At 26.4% G+C, this 22,582-nt stretch overlaps 1 protein-coding gene across 7 annotated transcripts in view; it reads left to right on the top strand.

The window, feature by feature from the left end:
* The window catches only part of LOC100203798 (ubiquitin carboxyl-terminal hydrolase 15), a 93,709-nt gene extending 72,275 nt beyond the window's left edge, over positions 1 to 21,434 (top strand). For 4 of the 7 annotated variants that reach the window (XM_065811311.1, XM_065811309.1, XM_065811310.1 and 1 more), the window contains 13 exons: positions 144 to 272; positions 6,473 to 6,615; positions 7,792 to 7,824; positions 12,440 to 12,525; positions 12,594 to 12,723; positions 12,800 to 12,867; positions 13,057 to 13,172; positions 14,493 to 14,597; positions 16,778 to 16,822; positions 20,184 to 20,256; positions 20,663 to 20,693; positions 20,831 to 20,919; positions 20,998 to 21,434. In XM_065811311.1, the coding sequence (XP_065667383.1) occupies positions 144 to 272; positions 6,473 to 6,615; positions 7,792 to 7,824; positions 12,440 to 12,525; positions 12,594 to 12,723; positions 12,800 to 12,867; positions 13,057 to 13,172; positions 14,493 to 14,597; positions 16,778 to 16,822; positions 20,184 to 20,256; positions 20,663 to 20,693; positions 20,831 to 20,919; positions 20,998 to 21,096 (1,147 nt within the window). In that variant the 3' untranslated portion in view covers positions 21,097 to 21,434. The remainder of the gene's footprint in view (positions 1 to 143; positions 273 to 6,472; positions 6,616 to 7,791; positions 7,825 to 12,439; positions 12,526 to 12,593; positions 12,724 to 12,799; positions 12,868 to 13,056; positions 13,173 to 14,492; positions 14,598 to 16,777; positions 16,823 to 20,183; positions 20,257 to 20,662; positions 20,694 to 20,830; positions 20,920 to 20,997) is intronic. The other 3 variants (XM_065811313.1, XM_065811312.1, XM_065811308.1) reach the window with 1 other exon arrangement.
* The last annotated feature ends 1,148 nt before the right edge of the window (positions 21,435 to 22,582 follow it).

The raw sequence follows: 22,582 nt of genomic DNA, 5'->3' as shown, positions 1-22,582 counted from the left end.
CTTATGGCTATTCTAATCCTTTATTTTTTTAGTAAAATAAGTTATTCCTACACTCCATATGGCTATTCTAATCCTTTATTTTTTTTAGTGAAATAAGTTATTCCTACACTCCTTATGGCTATTCTAATCATTTATTTTTTTAGTGAAATAAGTTATTCCTACACTTATGGCTATTCCAATCCTTTATTGTTTGGAACACCTATATTGGTTTCAGTACCAAAAGATATATCTAATGCAAAAGATTTGTATCAAATTATTTTACGAGGAATGAGGTAAAAATTATCAACAAATTTTTAAAAGTTTTAACTTCAAAAGTTAAAACTTTTAGTGAATGATATTACCATTTTAATTTATAATTTCATTAAAAATAAGTATATTCCTTAGCTTCATCCATGTAATACATTGCAGATACAATGCATTACATTAAATGCATTGTATCTGAATACATGCAATACATTAAATATCCAGGTCACACACTGCATGTTTTCTGCATCAAATGTTTATGTCGTACATAAACACCAGCAAATAGTATTTTCATTAAACAAATAGTGAATAGTAATTTGTAAACTTTGGTAGCCGAGTTTAACGTTTAATATTTGTTAAACAAATAGTCATTAATAGTTCTGGTGGACTTCCATCATGATTTTTATATTTATGACAACATCAAGTCACCTAAACTTTAATTGATTAAAATATGTTTTCTTTGGACCATAAATGGCAATCATGTTTATCTGACAGGATAAACTAGGTATTGGTGCTAATAAATGTGATTCTGAGGAGTAATTGGTAATAATAAATGTGATTCTGAGGAGAAGTTTATTACCACCACTACATAAATTATGATTACACAAAAGCAATAATGTTTTTCTTTATCTTATACTTCCTATCATTTTATATTTTTTCATTTTAAATATTGATATATCTATGCATATGTATACTTGTTTTAAAGTAAGTTAAACTTTTGTATTTAATGAAGATTTATAGTTACTTATGTATTCTGTTTTGCTCACTCTACGGCTGACTTGCTAACTAATGTGACTGAAAGGTTTTATCCTGCATTAGATGGAGGCAAAGAGGCTAGGGCTATTGCTCTAGAATTATCTAAGGCTTTCGACAAAGTTTGGCTTTCTGGTCTTCTCCATAAGCTTGTTTCATATGGTGTATCTGAGAAAGTTTTTTAAATTATCAAAACGTTTCTTTCTTACTGCCTTATTAAAGTCATCTTTGAAGGCCAAAACATTCATAGTTTTTTTTGCTGATTTAATTACTGCAAAACTGCCAAGGTCTTAATTTGTAAATCAACTAAGATAAGACCTGGATGATTGAGGCATGAATTATGTTTAAATCGATGTAATATTGAAATTCAATATTAACAATTCGACTTACTTTTCAGCTTTTTTTATTTTTCTACACCAAAGATTACATTTTTCTCTTTTCTTTTTATGTCCTCTTGTTTGATATTTACAGCACTTATAATGTCCATCACTGGTACATTTGGCCTGCTTTTTATCTCGAATAAGTTACTAAATGTTCTTAACAGATCATTTTTCGAGTTTTTTTTAAGATTTCGAATTTTATAATTTAGTTGCTGATTTTCAAGTATGTTGTTTAAATTGTTTTCAATTTCATTCTGTCAGTTTGCTACTTTTCCATCTCCTCAAAATGTTTAATAAATTGATAGGGTTTACCTTTCCGCAGGTTTACCATTTAAAAAAATTTGATTGATATTGTTTTATTTGTGTTCCTTTTTCCAATAATAATTCCAATTTTAAAAATACAACAATTTATTTTCTTTAAATTGTTATGCATGGTTATGAGTAATGTTTTTTAAGTTTTTGACTTCTTTTAACTTTTAAAATAATTTCTTGTTAATATAAGTTTTATATTCAACTTGCCTTTTCCTATGCTCAAATTTTATGGTACTAATTGAAATTCAAACTGAAATTATTTGTTATCAGAAAATGAGCTCTAAGCACTTTGTTTTGTAAACTTTTGAATTTTTAGTACTTGGTGTAGTTAAGGTGATTTACAAATTATTCGAATTCTTTTATTTGGAGTTAGCATGATTTTATCAGTGTATTATGTCCAAACAAGAGCTTTAGATGTTATAAATTTTTTTGCTTCAGGTGTTTTTAATATTTAAAGAAACTTCTTTTTTTTTTAGATAATTTTCAAAACCTTTGTACTACCCCTAGAAGTGAATCTAAAGAACGCCATTTTGGAGTCTTTGATTACTTTTGCTCATTAACATGAATTTAGTTGAAATCTTTTGAAAAAGTGCCTTAACCCACTATAGATCCTAGTTCTAATTGGTTCTGATGTATATTAACTATATATAGTAGTCAAAATACAATATTTCTATTAATTTTCACAAAAATACTAGAATTCCGACCAAAAAGGAGCATCTTTTGTTTTTGTTACCCATCTTCATGTTTTTCTTATAATTAAGAAAAACATGAAGATGGGTAAGAGTTATAAGGACAGATTAGAAAAAACGTTGTATTAAACAACATTTGTTAGAGAAGATTAAAGTGATTTAGGTATTAGCATGTAGAGAAGTAGGAGCTTCATGATTAAATGATAAAGGTAGAAGTAAAAAAACTTGAAGAGAGTGCCTTACATATTGTATGAATGAGCTTTAGCTAAGGAAAGAATATGCTATAGATTGTTTATATTAGAGAAACAGCATAAATAAGGAAGGCTGAAGTCTGATGATGACAATGATGACAATGATGATGATGATCATGATGATCATGTTGATCATAATAATGTTTATATATGCATGTATATGCAAAATATAACATGAATTTTGCATAAAAACAATATACTTTAGGATGTATAAATGTTTATGCAGCCCCGTTCACTAACCGGCTATTTTTTATCAAACCTGGCCCCGGCCTTAGTTAAATTTCAACCCTGGTCACTTTCTAGGCTATTACCATTTCAAAAACACTGAATAAAAAAGATTTTGAATTATACATTAGAAATAAATAACATCAAAACTTTTTACTAATGTTTTTATATTAGCGAAATGCTTTAAAACAAAGTAACTGTTTACTAATAATGATTTTTGTTTAAAATATTTAGTTTAAAATGTTGTATTTAATTTTTATTTTATGAATTGTTTAAATTTTTTTTTTTTTTAATAAACATTATAAAAGAAAAAAATTGTTTAGTTTTTATAAATAACAACTTTTTATATCTTTTTAATAAACTTTATATAAGAATCATTAAGGTTAATTCGACATTAAAAGATAAAGAAAAATTTATTGCAAAAAAAAAAAAAAAATTTTTTTAAAACCATTAAGATTAAATCTTTTATTTAATTTGAAACCCTTTTAAATGAATTAACAACACTGTTAATGATTTTTTATATAAAGTAATGATGAATAGTTTTTTTATTTACATAAATATTTTTTATGAAAAATTTTAATCTTTAAAAATAGAAATAAAAAATAAAACAATTTTTAAATGTATGTTTAGATAAAGCATGAAATGTTTTTAAAAAGAGTTAAATTATTTTCTTTGATGTGTGTTTATTTACTAGTGTGTGTTTACACGGAAACTTTTTATTTTTAAATTAGTATTAAAAAAAACACTATGTTTTAAGTTAAGTAATTATTGTACAATCATTAGAAGTAAAATGTTTTTTTTATTTTAGGGGATTCCCATATTACATAAACATTAGTAAAGATAAAAGATTTGAAATTTGTTATTTAAAACATAATTAAAACTTGGTTTACTAATAATAAACTTTAGTTTTTTGAGTATTATTTTAGTTGTTTTTTAATTTTCAGAACATTTTTTAATTTTAAAAACAGGTTAAAAGCTCTATTCAAATCGTCAAAACAAAATTTTTGCCTGGTCATATAACCAGGGCAGTATTAGTGACATTATTGTTGTTAAATATCATTGTTAGTTATTATTATTGATGCCGCCCTTAGGCATATGAACAATCGCTGCCCAAAAGAAAATTTCAAAAATTACATATTTATATTAAAAACTACAACTTTTCAAATAAAATAAAAAACCAAGCACTCCATTTTAGTTGGCACCCCTAGGCACAAATGCATTTCTGAATATAATGACGTGCAATCACACGCCTTTCTGACCAAACCTGTAACCCTGTTGGCTCTAAAGCTCAATGTTTTTGTCTTTCTCAATTTCTTACTCAGGTTGGTAACCTTTCTTCATTTCTTGAATCTAAGACATAGGAATTGCAAAATAACTAACCATTATAATTACAGGTAATTTGGTAAAAAAAAAATCGATTACTGGTTAACTGGTTAGTTATCAGTAATTTTTCACATTTTTAAAACTTTTATGAAATACACAATATTAATAAAGAGTTCGAAAAATTCGCAAAATTAATTAATTCTTAATAAAGTGAAATAAATTAATTAATGCTTAATAAAGTGTTTTGCTGAGTTTGTTTAACATAAATTGTAATGTTATATCAGCTGTGTATAGATCTTTGCAACACTATATTTCTACAGCAACTTTTAAAAGCTGCAAGGTTGACATTATGATTGATAATAAGCAAATTATATTTTCGTCAAATGTGATTGTAGACTCCATATCAATTTGACTTTTTTGTATAGGATTTTTAACTTTATCAAAACACTTCAACATTGTTAATAGGATACTCCAACAAGTTTGAGCGTTCAAAATGAATGAAAGTCCTTACTCATTCCCCTCTTTTTTTGATATTTTTCTGTAGTATTTTATTTTTCATTGGTGATAAATAAAATATTTTTGTGAATCTATTTCAGCAGACCAAAATTTGCTTGTCTAATAATTGGTTCATTGTTCGATTCATAGCTCTAAACTATCAACATTTTTTTCCTTGTTGTTTGAAAAATATTCCTGTTCTAAAAAAGTTGATTTTTCCTGTTTTCCTGTAATTTTTTGATAAACAACAATTATATTTATCACAAAGAACCTTGATAATTGCCAATTGAATGGCTTGCACTAAACACAATTGATGATTAGCACTAATTAACTTTCTCACTTTCTTCATTACCGATGCTCCATTTGTCTTTATTGGAACAACATTGTCTAAATGAAATACCAAATATTTTAAGTTTTTCCTCTAAAAGAGCAATACATTTATCCGCTGGAATTGATCCATGACTTCTAGCAAGAGCAAGACTCAAAAATTTGTCAAATGCGTGCACATTTACATTCACATAACATTGGTTTTTTACAGAATTTCATTCATCTTATGTGATGCTAAACCCTTCACCTTAATAAGCTTGCATTTTAGGTTCATTCACAGTTTTTCAAAATTTTTTAAGTGTTATTCATACCTTGTTGTCAACATTCTCGTCTTACAAAAGTGTTCTCTTGAACTTTGAATTATTTAACAAATGCTTAACTGAATCTTTTTTACTCTGCTTGCTCCTTTGGTTTCAATATTTGAAAACTCTGGAGGTAGCTTTGATCCGCTAAACTAATGCTAATAGGCTCTCTTAAACTAATAGGTTTCTAACTATTGTTAGCAAATTTTGAGTGTAACACGCATCACACATCTAACAATCAGTACAAATATCAATACAGATATCAATAATCTGACAGGTTTCACTTCCTGTTTTATTGCTTGTTAACTGTTATAACAGAAAACATTTTTTGGAAGGTTTTTAAAATTATTAAATTATTCTTTTCTAAGTGTTAGAGTCGTCCTTAAAGGGCAACAATTTTCTTTATTTCCAGTAATTTCTGAAGTAACACAAGGCTTCATTCTTGGTTTTTCATTGTTCCTTATTTATATTAATGACTTTCCGGATAATCTCACCTCTTAAGTTGCTAATGGCATAACTACATACTATAAAACCTTTATTCATTTTAATTTAATTCTCTCACTTTTTATATTTCATGTATCATACAATTTACTGTTTTTTATGGGAAATTTTCTGTGAAACTCTTCAACTCTCTTAGTTGTTTTCTGTTTACTCATAACTTGTTTAGTTCCTTGATTTTCTTTCGTAACTTGTACAAAATTGTTACAAAATTGTAGTTCAACTTGATTTTCTGTTGTAACTTGATTGGTTACTTGCAGCTTTATTGTTATTGAACTTGATAATAAAAATTGATTTTATGAAGTCATTATAAGCAATATATGAAAGTTTCTAAAAGGATCCCAAACCACTGAGACATGTTGTGTTCATAATAAAGAGAATAATAATAAAAAAAAAGTTTTTTTCAAGAGTTTTTCTAAATTCATTATTATTTATGGCTTCATAAATTCTTTATTGTTTGTGGCTTCATAATTAACCAATTTTTGTATACTTTATCTTCCTTTAACTTTTTGTTTACTTTTTTAGTAAAATTTTGTTTCCGCAAAAAGTATTTTAATTGCGCAGTCACCTTTTTACATTTGTCAATTTTTGTATGATATATAATTTTTCTTAATTATAAACGAAAAAATTAGAAATCTATAAAATTTTTGTATTAATCTAGAAAAAATTTTTAGGCGATATGTAAAGGTACCTGTCAATGTTGAACATACACCCATCAGTAGTGAGGAAGATTTTGCAAGTAATAAAGAGCCTGACAGTATTGAACAGATATCTCCTGGCATTGAGCCTTCACCAAATAATATTGTTGATGATGAAAGTAATTTTATACATTCTTCATATTTTATATTTTCTTATAGTTTGTTTTATATTTTTGTTTATTTTATTTTATATATATATATATATATATATATATATATATATATATATATATATATATATATATATATATATATATTATATATATGTATATACATATATATATAACTAAATATAATTCATAAAATTATAAAATATCTTTATAAAAACCTAATAAATCCCTGATTGTCCAGGTTTTATTGGGCGGGTTTTTTAATGCGAACCCTTTGTATATGTATGCAGTCCTCAGAATTAGGAAAAATAAGGTCAGCAATAATTTGCCAACCTTAATCTGTAAGGTTAGCATCAGGTTAGCAAAAAAAATGTAAAACACAGGTTTGACCATAACACATAGAAACAAAATCTGCAATTTTTTGCTGACTTTAAACACTTCTAGGTCGGCGTTGTTTAATGCAACCCTAATTCTGAGGATTGTTTATGTGTATATATGTATTCAAATGCATATGTGTATAGCTCTGTATATGTGTATATGCAAATGTGTATAGCTTTGTAGAAATATGTTCTTAAGTATATCATGCAAACTCAGCGTACATTGTAGCGAGTACTGCAGCACATAGTATACATTTTTAAAATGTTGTAGAATGTACAGTTTTTAGAACTATTGTAGCGTGTACAGTTTTTAGTTCAATTTAATAAAAAAGTTTATTTATTTTTGTTTTAAATCTCAAATATATTTGGACAGCAGTCTGCTTTGTATATTTTTTTGTTTAACAATTTTTAAAAGATTTCTTTGTGGTTAACATGACAATTTTTACATTTGCCCTCGATAAGCTGGTATATTTTTTTCTCAGGCTGTTCGTATATTGTTTTCCTAGATAAGATAATATATTGCTCTCTCAGATATGCTGATTTTTCTTTATTTAGATTTTCATTTTTTTTAATTAGCGCATAATTAAAATAGAGAAATTTATTTAGTGAAAATTAATGAAACATTAATGAACATTAATGAACATTAATGAAAACAAATCAAAAAATTACAGTTAAAAAAAAAAACTGGTTGACTGATTTTGAATTATTCTATAATCTCATTGATTTCGGCTGATATTGAATTGCTCAAGAAGCTGATTGGCAGATTTTGAAATTCTATAAGGTTCTCTCTCATTTATCTTTATTTTAGTGTTGTCAGTTCCAGTGTTTCCTGTATCTTCTTGTAAGTATGGTTTCATATAATGGTTATTACTTTTGTCAATTTATATGGTTGTACAAATGTTTTTATAATAAGTTGGCTAATGTTGCTATAATTGCCAATATTTTGCTATTGTAGGTGTAAAACTTGTCTGGTGGGTGTTTTATATATGTAAAAAAATCAAAAGTAATAAGACTTCTCAAACCTATGGCCTAAGTGTAATTCTTAAACTAAATTAATTCAATTCAATTTTTTTTTTTAATGTAAGCTTTTGTAATTTTTTTAAAATTTTAGTGCAGTTGTAACTAGCCATCTAGTTATAACTTACTTTAAAAGTATTCCTATTAAAAAAGATTTTTTAATACTTTTAAAAAGCAGTTTTTCACTTGATGACAGTTTTTTTACTTGATGATAGTTTTTTCACTTGATGACAGTTTTTTCACTTGATGACAGTTTTTTTACTTAATGATAGTTTTTTCACTTGATGACAGTTTTTCACTTGATGACAGTTTTTCAGACAAAAATGAGAAAAAAATAAAATAGAAATTACATATAAAAAATTTGCATATAAAAAGTTTATATACTTATATAAAGTCATAATAAATGTGTTTTTTTTTTTTGTCTCATCTATTTATCAGTTGTTTTTTTTAATAAAAATAAAAACATTTGGAATGTTTTTTTGTCTAATCTAATTGTCAGTTTTATTTTTATTAAAAAATAAAACTGACAAATAGATTAGACAAAAAAAACACACATTTAAAATGACTTTATATAAGTATATATAATTTTTATGACTTTATATAAGTATAATATATAAATAAATTGTATAATATATATATAAATTGTGTTTTTGTAGTAAAAAACGATAAATTAATTTTCATAATTATTTGGTTTAATTAGCCTCCTCAATTAAATTGAATAGTTTTTACATAATGTGTACTTAGTTTCTTACTTTAAAACAACAGAGTTGTTAAGAGTTGTTTTCTACCACAAACAATAAATTTAGATGTCAGACTATAGGAATATATATTTCTATAGTTTGACATTTAAACTTATCATTTGTTGTAAAAAACTACTTAACTACTCTTTGTCTTTGATGAGCTTTTGAACTGGGAAGACCCATCTATAGTAGACCAACAAACAATTAAACTAAACCATTTCTCATAGTTATTTTTGAATTGATCAACTGACTCTGAAGGATTTTGCAATAAGGTACTACGTGATTGCTTAAAAAGTTATGCCAGACTAAATCCTAGTAATCTCTATGGTTTCTGTATTCCGCATTGCGTAGACCACCAAACGGGCCATCGGCTGTTAACGAGCTAAGATTTTCCCACTAAACTGCATTAAAGTTCCTGTAATTTTAAAAATAAGTCACCTCTTATTCTGTGTTCATATAAAGTTGTTAAATCCAACTTAGCCAGATGTGATTTATAACTCAGGTTATAAATTCGCAATTGCAGCCATTACTTAGTAGCACTCCTCTGTACCTGTTCAAGCTGTTTAATGTCTTTCCTAAGGAATGGATTCCAAATTGGTGTGCAGTATTCATGCAGAGGACAAGCATAAGCTGTGTAGAATTCAAGAAACATACATGCGTTTCATTTTTTAAAGGTTCTCTTGAGCATTCCTAATACCATACAGTTGCTTGATTTAATTGAGAAACTTCTGAAGGATCATATTTCTTTTTGAGTCTTCTGAACCTTAACATCATTTCTGAACAGTTTCAAAATAGCCAGAAAACCATCTATGGCTTTATTTTCATTGTTCTGGTTTGAAGACTCTGCCACACCACTGATGATAATATTTTCAATTCTATTCTTTTCATTACTTTCTTTTGTGATTTTAGCAAATAAAGCTGCATAGTTCTCTTTAGTGGTTTCATTTCTATCTTTGTTAATGAAGCCAGACCACACATTAACACTACTTATACTATTAGAATTTTGTTTAAGTTTATCAATTTCAAAACGTTTTAAGTCATCTGCTTTTAAGAGAACTAACTAAAGAGTATATATCTACACCTTCAAGGATGAGTAGGTCTTTGATAGGAAGGTACCACCTTGATTAAATTTAATTGAGGAAACTAATTTAATTTTAGTGTTTTTAAAAAACTGCGTAAGTGCAAATAATAGACTAGAATGTTTTTAAAAACATGTAAAATGTTTTTATTTAAAAAAATATAATTGAAGCGTTCTGAATGTTTTTATTTTAATTTTTTTACTGTTTACATACATCGACTGACAAATAGGTAGAACCTGCAAGGAGTGTTACTAGATCTGAATGCTTCTACATCAACTGAGGATTTGGTTTGGACAGGCAGTCTATTAATTAAAAAAAAATTTTTTAATTTTTAACAGTCTTCTATATGAATTTTTTAATGAAAGCATCAGTTTGACATTTTATGGTAAAAGTTAAAAATAACCAAGTAAGAGTATATATGAGGGGCCAATCTGCAAAACAGAAGTCACAAAAATAAAAATTTTGAGTTAATCTATTTTCCACATTCTATATACTGAAATCTATCATCTATTTAAATTTTTAAATAGATGATAGATTTTAGACCAGACCAGTTAAAAAATTTTGGTCATAAAAATTGACAAAGAAAATATCATATACACACATACACATATATATGCATGTCAAAAGGTTTATTCCAAAAGCTTTTGTTTTATTTCGAATGTTTATAAACCAGACCAAAAGAAGTTTGAAAACTTAAAAAAAAATCTTTTCAGGTTAATCAATTGCCTTCCCTAACTAAAACCCTCAGTCGATGTATACACACTTCCCACATGTTCTCCTCATTTAAGTCAATGTATGTACACTTCTTGCATGTGCTCCCTATTTAAGTTGATGCTTATGCACTTCCTCCATGTTTTCCTTATTTAGTCAGTCAGTATGTTTACTCCAGTACAGTTTAATTATTTCTAAATTGATTACCGATGCCAGAAATCAGTAATCAATTTAGGAGTATTTAAATTAAAGTCAGAGTTTGAGGTTATTAGAGTAACCTCTCAATAAAACAAAAATGTATGTATATATAAAAACATTGAACAACAATAAAAACAAATAAAAACAAAAACATTATTTAAAAAATAGTATAAGTTGTTGATCACACAATTCAGAGAATTGTTGATCAAACAAGAAAATCATTTAGTAATGATAAAGTTTGAATTAAAAATTAGACAGGTATGACCTAGTGAAAAAAAAGCGAGTCTCTGACAATGTAGAAGTCTGCAATTTTGTTGTAGTTTTTCTCTATTTTTAATCACTTAGTTTTATAATAAAAATGATTTTGGATTATACCTGATATGATAATGGTTTAGCAATTTTCAAATATATGAGTTGTCCCCAAATGGAAAAAGATCAAATAACATATTGTTGATGTATTTAAAAGAAGAGATCTTTTTATATCAACACAGTGCAACATGAAAATTATAAATTACTTTGACTTTACATTAAATCTCAACAACCACACTTTACAACCATATGGTTTATCAATAAACACTTCCCAAGAAATTGCAAGCTCAATAAAATTTTCAATAGTAAAAATAAGTAACAGCTATATGTCAAATATGAAATTTATTTTAAGTGCACACAATTATTATATTACAAACAACATTAAAGTTTCACCTAAAAACAACTGTAGCTATCTTCATTAAATTACCTGTCATTTATCAAACCAATGCTTAACAAAAAAGCAATTTATACCAAGCCAATGTAAGCTCCAATTATCATACTTCTACCAATAAACTCTACATTTGTATAAGCACCATTTAAAGATAAGTCTTACTGAGTCCTCTTTTTTACATATTCTGTCTTCTTGGATTATTGTTCACTACTGACCTCTCATGGAAACCATATATACAATCAATTGCTAAATTAGCATCTGTTAAGATTGTTTCTCTTTATGGAGCTCACCATTTTCTTACTCCTGATTCCATTCTCTACCTCAAATTACCTTACTTGTCCCTGCTTAATCTCTTCGAGGCAAGGTCCAAAAATGCATTGTAAATGTTGCTGGACTCGCTCTATCTCCCAAGCTTGAGTCTCTCTCTCATTGTCATAAAGTTGCATCTCTTTTTTTTTTTACAAATACTATCCTGGTCGCTGCTCAAAAGAGCTATCATCTCTAGTTCCATCAACTAAAACTTATTCTTGTTTGACTCGTTATTCAGCAAAGTCTTCTTCGTTTACTGTATCTATTCCTGCATGCTCTAAAAGCCTTTATTCTTCTAGTTTTTTCCTCAGCACTTCAAGACTTTGAAACTCTCTGTCATCTTCATGTTTTCTTGACTCATGCAATTTACAACTTTTGAAGTCCTCTGGCAACCATTTCCTCGCCCTTTAACTCTATTCTTTTTTTCCTAGTAAATCCCAACTTAGTAGCAGTTGCTTGCAGGTTTGCTGGGAGTGAAATTTAGTTCTTTAAAAATCCAAATTTGTTAAATAAAAGAGAAATTAAGAAAAAAAAAATTTAAAAAATAGACATGGCTAATGATTTCAAATAGGCAATCTTTAATGAAAATTTCAAGTTCCATTACAAAGTTGTAGTTTTTGTATAATTAAATATTATAATATTAATATTTTATTATTTCTAATGCATAATTTTAATAGAATTTAAATAAAAACTTTACTTTAGGTACTGAGGACATGTCTGATGACCAATGTGATGAACCAAAAATAAAAAGAGATTTTGTTGAAAAAGAATTAGCAAAAGATAATCAGGTTTGTGAAATGTACTTAAATTATTTTTGTCAGAAATGTTTAGTTTTTTTTTTTGAATCTTGTTATAGAAAAATAAAGAAAAGATGTCAGAAGATGTTACTCCAGATTTCCTTTTTCAAATATGTGTTGTAAATATGGTTGGCAGCCAAAATATTATGTCACTAAATTACAATGATGATAAACCTGTGAATTTAAATAGTAAGTGATTTTGTTAGCAAACTGTAAATTTAAAAAGTTTTTGGTTTAATATTCAAATCAATTATTTTTTTAAAAGCTCATTCTTACCTTGCAATCGATTGCTCTCCTCAATTTAAGAAGTATTATTCAGAAAAGTTAGCACAGGTAAATAAAATTTGCATTTTTGCATCAACTGAGAGAGAAAAAAAATTAGAAACATGTTGGTTATGTCTTTGTCAGATAGTTTACATAAAAGTAAATTGTTTTGAATAATTTCTAAAAAATTTATAAAAACTTTATGTTGTAATTACTACTTATTTGTTTTTTTATCACTTTACTGATTTTTATGTTTAGGAAACTGAGGAGCATGATTCTTGGAATGCAGTGTGTCCTCCTAAAAAAACTGTAAACTTAAATGACTGTCTAGATTTATTCTTACAAGAAGAAAAACTAGGTGAAGATGACCCATGGTAAAAGCGTTTATGCTAACTTAAGAATTTATTGTTTTTTAATAATTTATACTTTTTTAACTTTTTCTTTATTACTTTTTTAAATTCGTTATACAACAAGATGTTTATTGCTTAATTGATGCACTCAGTGATTAATAATACTATAAAAATTGAATAAAATATTTATTTTTACTCCTAAATTGACTCTTAGATACTATAGTTGCAATGTCTACTTATAAATTGGCTTTAAGTTACTATAGTTGCAATGTTTAATCATAACTTGGCTTCAAGTTACTATAGTTGCAATGTTTACTCATAAATTGGCTTTAAGTCACTATAGTTGCAATGTTTACTCATAAATTGGCTTTAAGTCACTATAGTTGCAATGTTTACTCATAAATTGGCTTTAAGTTACTATAGTTGCAATGTTTACTCATAAATTGATTTTAAGTTACTATAGTTGCAATGTTTACTCATAAATTGGCTTTAAGTTACTATAGTTACAATGTTTAATCATAAATTGGCTTTAAGTTACTATAGTTGTAATGTTTAATCATAAATTAACTCTTAGTTACTATAGTTGCAATTTTTACTCATAAATTGATTTTTATTTGATAAGGTTACAACGTTTAAGCATTTATTGACTACTACTATAGTTGCAATGTTTAATCATAAATTGACTCTAAGTTGCTGTAGTTACAATGTTTAACTATAAATTGACTCTTTATATAGTCATCAAAAACCTTAACGTTCAATTTTATTGTAGATTTGCTTTATTTTTAAATATTTAAACTTACCTAAGAAGGAAAACCAGCTCCTGCTAACCTATCCAAAATTTGATTAACGGAGTTTATATTAATTTGGAGTTTGTAAACGTTGAATAGTAATCTTTCTTGTGGTTGTATCATAATAAGAATAATGTATTTAAAGTCATAGTATTATGTTAATAAAAATAACATATATTATTTCAAATATTTTATTTTTAAAGTTTTTTAACAAAAATTATAGTTGTAAAATAAGTTTTTAACTATGTATGCCATATTTTGGGTATATTTATTTAATAAAAAGACTATATGTTCATTCCACATGTGACTGTAGCAACCGTTAAAAAGCTATGTATCCATTCCACATGTGACTGTAGCATTCATTAAAAAGCATTTATTCTATTGTTGTAGTAACAGTAATTTAGATTGTAGATTTTGTTAAAAAACATTCAACATGCCATTCAATATTACTTGCCAAAATAACTTTTATCTCAAACGTTTTTATTTTTAAATTAGTTTGTTATTTACTTCGTGATTAATTACTTATTTAATTACTTTTGATTAATTACTTATTTAGGTATTGTCCACAATGTAAAGAGCATCGCCAAGCTTTTAAAAAATTTGATTTATGGACATTGCCAAAAGTACTTGTTATTCATCTCAAAAGATTCTCTTACAATAGGTAGTTGCAACCTGTGTTATGGCACAAAGTTTTCATAATTGTATTTTTTGAAAATCTTTATTTTTCTTTGCTAACTTTTAAATATTCAAGTTTATTTTTTATCTCATATTTTGATATATCAGTTTTAAATTTTTGCTTTATAAATGGAAAAAAGCTTTAATATGACAAAAATTAATGTTTTGTTTAAATCTTTAATTTTTTTACAGTGAATTTCAATTTGTTAATGTTTTTTAACTAAGAAATATGCAATTTTTCTTGTCAACCATGGGATTATCTAGACTGAGAAAGATCTAATTTTTCTTGTCAACAATGAGATTTTCTAGACTGAGAAATATCTAATTTTTCTTGACAACCATTAGATTATCTTGACTGAGAAATATCCAATTTTTTTTGACTACCATGAGTTTATCTAGACTGAGAAATCTACAATTTTTCTTGTCAAACATGAGATTATCTAGACTGAGAAATATCCTATTTTTCTTGTCAACCATTAGATTATCTAGATTGAGTATTATCTAATTTTTCTTGACAACCGTGAGATTATCTTAACTGAGAAATATCACATTTTTCTTGATTACCATGAGATTATCTAAACTGGAAAAATATCCAATTTTTCTTCGCAACCATAAGATTATCTAGACTGAAAAATATCCAATTTTCTTGTTAACCGTTAGAATATATCTAGACTGAGAAATTTCTAGTTTATCTTGACAACTATGAGAATATCTTTACTGACGACTATTTTTTAGCCTGTTTGTTAACACAACAAAAAGCTTAGAACATCAATATGTAAAACAAAATGATTTTATAATATAATATTTTTGTATCATACCTTTAATATGTTGGTCACTTTAGTGCAACTTCTACTTTTGTGTGTGTGTGTGCTTGCAAACCAAAAAAAAAATTTATGTGCTGCTGACCAAATGTTGTTTAACAGATTCTGTGTCAGAATGTTAAAATAAAAAAATTTCCATTCTGCTGTACCTTAAAAAGATTTCAGGTTTATACTATTTTTATTTGCACGTTACATGTATTATTTATAAAATTTATGTGTTTTTTTACCCTAATTATTCGAACGCAAAAAGGTCTTTTTTTATATTTATATTCATGTCTTCAAGACCAAAATGAAGACTAGAGGACAAATAGTAAATAGTAGTACTATTTACTGTTTATCTACTATTTATTTGTATATCAGTTTTTTGATATTTTTGCCTTTTCTCTTTTACTTTTGGTCCTATGATTCTAAAACATAGTTAATTGTTACTTTTTTTCTTTTTGTCTTATTGATTAAACTGTTTGCAAAAATTAGTTGCAATAAATCTTTTTTTTTTCTGTCTGTACAGATTGTAAATTTAAGTCTCTAGGACTTAATTTGGTCATTTAAGATTTGGTTAATCAATGAAAGTTAATTGAAAAAAATTAATATGCCTTCTGATTATTTATGTAATTATATTTCATTTAATCAAAGTTTCCTTTTTTTTATTTCATTGTTTATTTTTTACTAAATAAATAAATAAAAATTTTGTTGCAAGGCAGTATTAAAGTTAAGCAAAAAATGTACAACAAAAGTCTAAGTTTAAAGTTTATTTTAATAAATCATAAATTAAATTTCTAATATTTTATGTAAGTTTATTGCTACACATTGCATTTTTTAATGGTAAACAAAAGCTTTTTTTTTTTTTAATGCCATTTTACTTTAAATGATTTTATAGCTCTTAAACCTAATTTTTATATTTTACTTTAAATGATTTTCTTAAATTTTTATATTTTATAACTAATATGATTTTTTTTTTTAATTTTAGTTTTGTGAAATAGTTTGTCAAAAATGTGCATCAGAAAATATTTTACCCTTTTTTTTTTTGTTTTTCCTTTTGTCAAGTTGTTGCTAACACACGCACACCTATTTTACTAAAGCACTAATACTAACATACCTCTTTTAGTAGATAGCCTAATATAAATATGTTTAAAATAGTTACACAGTTATATGCTTTAATTAAATTAAAATAGGCAGTAATGGTGTTTGTTTTTAACAATGTAACAAACAGCAATTAATACATTTTTAAGTTTGAATATTTGATTGTTGGGATTGATTCATAGTTGATGGATAAAAATTACAGATAATTGATGGATAATAATTACAATTACCACTTTTAATTGTATTTTATCAATATTTTGTTTAGGTATTGGAGAGATAAAATAGACGCTTTAGTTGATTTTCCTGTCAAGTAAGTAAATATGTTCAAAATAAGGGTTTATATAGCTTTGTTTAAGTATTACCTGAAAACAAGTGGTTTAAATTAATATAAATATATATTTTGTTTACAAAAAAAATTATTTTATAAAATATTTTAAAATATTTTTTTTTTTTTTTTTTTTTTTTTTAAATTAAGGTTTTACAATAAATTGTGTAGGCATAAACTGCCTGTCAACCAAGTTATATAATATTTGACAATAATAATTACAGATTGTATAACTAATAGAAAATAAAATGTGGATTAGTCGTAGAGAAGCCATTCATTTTTTATATGATTGTCTAGAAGCAGCTTAAACATTTTTAGAGATAACACTGATACAATGTCATTAGGAAGAGAGTTCCATTTATTTATTATTCTTAGAGAAAAAGAGTTCATACCTAAATTTAATCGCAAAGATTGTTTTTTTAGTTTATATATATATGACCACGAGTAATAAATTGGCTGTCTATTTCAAAAACTTCTGTTACTATTGTTATTTTTTCACCATTTATAGATTTTGATTAGGTCTGCACGAAGTAGTCTGTATTTTACAGTTGTCATATTTAACACCAACAGTCTTTGTTCATACGGTAGATCATATAATCCATTGATTCGTTTCGAAGCTCTTCTTAACACATTTTCTATTTGCCGTTTGTCTTTGAGAAGTCCAGGGTTACAGATTGATCCACAGTATTCTAGGTGAGGGCGGACTAGTGCTGAAAATAATTTTTTGAAGGATAATAAGTCTGGATATGATGTAAATATTCTTTTTATTATTTCTATTATTTGTGTGGCTTTGTTGACTTGAATAGTTGTGTGTCTGGAAAATAATAAGTTCGAATCTATGTGAACACCTAAATCTTGTTCGTAATTTGTGGTTTTAATGTTTACTCTTATATTTTTTTCTGGATCATGCATATTATAAGTATGGGATTTGTTGTTGTTTCCTAAGTGCATTACAGAACATTTATCAATGTTAAATTTCATTCCCCATTTTTGAGACCATGTAACAAGAGCAGCGATGTCATTTTGTAATTCTTGCGCAGATATAGTATTTTCAATAGAACGGAAGATTTTGGTATTGTCAGCGAAATGAGCAGCTTTTAATTGATTACTTCAGGGATATCGTTGACATATATAATAAAAAATAACACTGAAAGGACGGAGCCTTGGGGAATTCCACTTTTAACGGGTACCCAGTTTGGGGAATTCCACTTTTAATGGGTACCCAGTATGGGTACCCAGTATGGTTTTTTTAAAAAGTTTTTAATCCAATATAGTAATATGATCCATTTTAAATAGCCTTTAAAATATAATTCGAAAATGCGGTTTTAGAATTATTCTTATTTACAAAGTAGAATTTAATAATTCAAATTTAAATTTTTTATTTTTTATTTTTGTGCCCAGTAAGTTGTGTAAGTGCCCATTAAGTAAGTGCCCAGAGTTTTTAGTTTTGTTGTTTGTAATTTTTTTAAAGGTTGGCGTGGGCAAGTATATATTTATCACCTTTTAAAGATTATTTTGCAATACTTAATGGTTCAACAATTAAAACAAATTTAAAATTAATTAAAAAACAATTTATAAAAATAAAAAAATCGTCGGAAAATTTTATTTTATTTTTGAAAAACTTTCAAGAATTATCTTTTTTTTAAAGTTTTTTTTATATAACAAAAAAATAAAATTTAGATTTTAAAACTATGTAGAATTGCAAAAAGTTATTTGTTTCACAAAGTTTTTTTTTTTGAAAGCTTTTTCAGTGGTATTACTGAGAGTTTTAGAGCTGAAAGATAATCCACTATGTTTTAAATTGTTAGATTGTTGCCATTAATTCGGATTATCAGTATAAGAGTATCTACATTATATCAATAGTAAACATTTTTTTGCATTATAATTCATTAGTCAATGTTGAATTTTAAAAACAATGAAAAATTCAAAAATTCTTATTTTTTGCTACTTTCTGTTATTTTCTGCTGTTTAGGTTTCCCAAAAAAAAAATCACTTATCACCAGTTTTTTAAAAAAAACTCAAATTTGATCATGATTTTATTAAACCCAGGATTTTAACTGAAGATATAGTATTCTTAAAGAAAAGTAAAAGATTTAGTTTTAATACTTTTTTGTGCAGTGGTTAGAGTTCTGGCTCAATGCTAAGAAATCAGAGGTTCAACACTCCAATAAGCAACATAGGTAAGGAGGTATGAACTTCTCATTTAAATACTTTTCCATAGTGTTCTGTGATAAGACCGTAGGGTCTTCTGGGAGCACCTTAATAATCACAAAAAAATTGAAAAAAAGTTTTAACATTGTAACAGAAAATTAAGTTAAAAACTATATTCTGCTTATTAGAGCTAAAGTATCAATAATAGTATCTGCATTTTTTTCTTCATTTATAAATGATTCAATACTTTACATCTTCTGTAATGATGTGATCCTATTTATTATGCACATCTTACATATAATGCAATTTTTAAAATGCATTACAAAACTTACATTATAAAACAAGTCACCCTATGCAATATGAGCATCCATAGAGCAGTGATTAGAGATCTGGCTCAAAACCAAGGTGTTCAAGGTTTGACACCAGCTATAGACCAATAAGCGACATTAGTTTGGAAGTAGGTGTGAACTTCCTAGTTAAATGTGGAAAGACCGTACGGACTTCTGAGACCCCTAATAACCACAAAAAAATAAATTTATAAATATTTTGCAGTAACTGAAGACTGGGAATAACCGAAACCCAAAATACTGTAAGGCAAAGGGGGTTTAGATTTTGGATATTTGTTGTTGTTTCCAACAATGTGATGATGCCCCAAATTATATTGTTGCGGTACCCAAAGCTTCGTATATAATATAGATCCGTATATAAAAATAGCTCTGGGTCCAGGTCTGTTGATACCCGACCAATATCCAACCCATCAACTGCTCTAGATATAACTTACCTCACCGCAAAGCAAAAAATTAAAGCAGCCGTTTTAGTTTTAAAAAAAATTTAATTTCACTTTTTTTCTATAATCTATTGGTTGTTTGTTATTAAGTTGTACTTATAAGATTAAAAGATTTTTAAATTTTTTTTTAATTTAATTACTAAATTTTTTATTTATTGTATTTGCTTTATGAGTTGTATTTTTTGAAGTGGTTTTTGTTAATTTTGCAGGTATATCTGTGCTACTCTATTTTATCATCTGATTTTTACGTTTTCAATATTTTAAAATATTTAACATTTTGTTGATTTTGATTACTTTTTAAACTTTTTTGAAGATTATCAAGCTTGAATACAGAGAATTCAGGTTTTGTAGATTTACAAGATCTCTTGGATAAATTTTAAAATATTTTTGCATCATATTTATTTTTAGGCAGTTAGACCTAACGAATTATGTAATAAATAAAAATCATCCACGTGCTGTATATGATCTTCATGCAGTTTCTGTAAGTTGTTGTTTTTTGTTTTTTTTTTATATTGGCTTTTTTCCTTATTTTACAAAAAGTTTTTTTTAAGAAGTTGTAGTTAATAGTATTTTAAAATTTTTTGTTTAATTGTATTAACTTTTAATTATATTTAATATTATATAATTGTGCATTTTTGTATATCCTTTAATTTTGCATCACAAACTCGAATTGGGAGCAGAGCAAACTTTAAAAAAATTATGTTATAAACAAAAAGTTGTTTGAAGGTGAGATGGAGAAGTAAAGATGCAAGGTTTCTGCTAGTCACACATTTTCATATTAAAATTTCATATATTGTCAGATTGCATTTAATTTAATACAAATTGTTTAAATATGTATGGATTTTTAGCATTTGTAATATTTAATGTAATTGATACATTTTTTTAAGAATCATTTTGGTGGTCTTGGTGGTGGACATTGTAAGTTATTATTTATTTGAATATTTTCAATTGAATTATTCAAGTTTTAAATAATTAACTCAAGGCTTCCCCTCCAAATTAAGGTTATTAAAAACTAAATTAAAAATTAAGGTTATTAAAAAAGTTTTTATATATAGATACGGCTTATGGTGTTAACCGCTATGATGGTCAATGGTATTATTTTGACGATGCATCCGTAACTTCGGCTAACACAGAATCAGTCGTTGTAAGTAATTTTTATTTTCGATTTAAAAAACTATTTAAATATAGGTGAAAAGTAGTTAAAAACTTTTTTTTTATTTAGTCTAAAGCTGCTTACGTACTTTTTTATACAAGGCGTGATGATCCCGATACTGAGATAATGAATACTAGTGAACTTTTAACTGAAGATATTAGTGATTAAAGAATGTGATCTTTCTAAAACAAATATTTTGCATCAGCAATCTTGCAGCATTATCTAAATTTTTATTACTTAAAGTTTATCGATTTTTTAAACAGAATCTGAAAGCAAAATTAATCAGAATGTGAAACTGGTTTTCATAATAATACGTGTACCAAGTTCAACATATCTAATTTAAAATAATTTGAATTTTATTGAGTCATATCACCATAATTAATTTGAACACTTTTTTAAATATAGTCTTGCCAAAATATCTGTCGCTTTATAAAAATTGATCACTACGTTATTTGCGGATTATTTGCTGTTTTGGAGTAAATTATCTTAATTAAATGATTTTATAAGTTTTAGTTCATTTATCACAAACCTGCGTCAGTGCAAACTTGTCGTATAAACTTGCCCGATCTGCAACAAATACTTGCGTAACGGCGAAGTTGAGTTAGCTCAAATCATTGTAGGAAAAGAAGTTAATCCTTTAAGTTAATTTTATAATTTCATCTTTCTTTTAAAATTTAGTTTTAAATATATAATAAATAAAACGTCATTTAAAATAAAGTCTTGTAATGGTATTTTAAATGACGATGACGGGCATAAATGTACTAAAATATTTTGCGAGTAATAAAGTTTGCATTTACGCAGGTCCTCGTTTATGCGAGTTTGCTCCTTTACTCCAGCGGTTGTAATATTTTATAATGGGCTTAAACGACGTTAACTAACAGATCCTGTGAACGGCCTAGTTGTTCGACAAACTGGAAGCCAGTTTAATACAATTTATATAAATGAAAAGTTGTGTAATTGAAGAGTTTAAATGATAAACATTTATGAAAGGAAAAGAATTTTAATACAAAATTTTTATACTTTATATTAAGTTAGTATAAATGTTACTTTGTACGAGTGTCATTTTTAATTTGTAAATAAGTAAGGAGTTGTATATTAATAAGATAAAATGAAAGAAACTTCTGGCTTATTTTGATAGAATTCTTTATATTTATAGCCTTTATTATAAGTAATTTAAATAATAAAATTGTAAAATGTTCTATGAATTGATACGTCAACTTTGATTTTAAAAAAGTGCATCTGTATCTGATAAAGAAATAGTTTTCTACGGATTTCTATAATACCATGAGATAATGTTTCTCAATAGTAATAAAGTTGCTGTATATAACAGTCATTTTTCTGATAATCATCTAACAAAAATTAATCTTGGTAAAAGGAGACCACGTGATCAACCTTTATACATGTTTTAAACCAATTTAGAAGTGCTGTCCGTGGCTGTATAGCTCAGTCGGTTAGAGTGTCAAATAAAACCCGGACTGATATGCTTTATAAGTTTTTTGTATATGAGATTTGATGCTTATATATTGACAGTAGTGGAAAAGGCAGGGTATTTTACAACCATAAATTATGCTATTGTACAAAAAATTATAGTCCATAAAAACCATAATAAGCCAAAATTAAAAAAAAAAATATTGGTAGTATAACAACCATAATC

This window comes from Hydra vulgaris, chromosome 12 (genome assembly GCF_038396675.1).
Source record: "Hydra vulgaris chromosome 12, alternate assembly HydraT2T_AEP".
Taxonomy (NCBI): Eukaryota; Metazoa; Cnidaria; class Hydrozoa; order Anthoathecata; family Hydridae; genus Hydra; species Hydra vulgaris.
The sequence above is the reverse complement of the archived record's forward strand: the minus strand, read 5'-3'. Positions and strand labels throughout refer to the sequence as shown.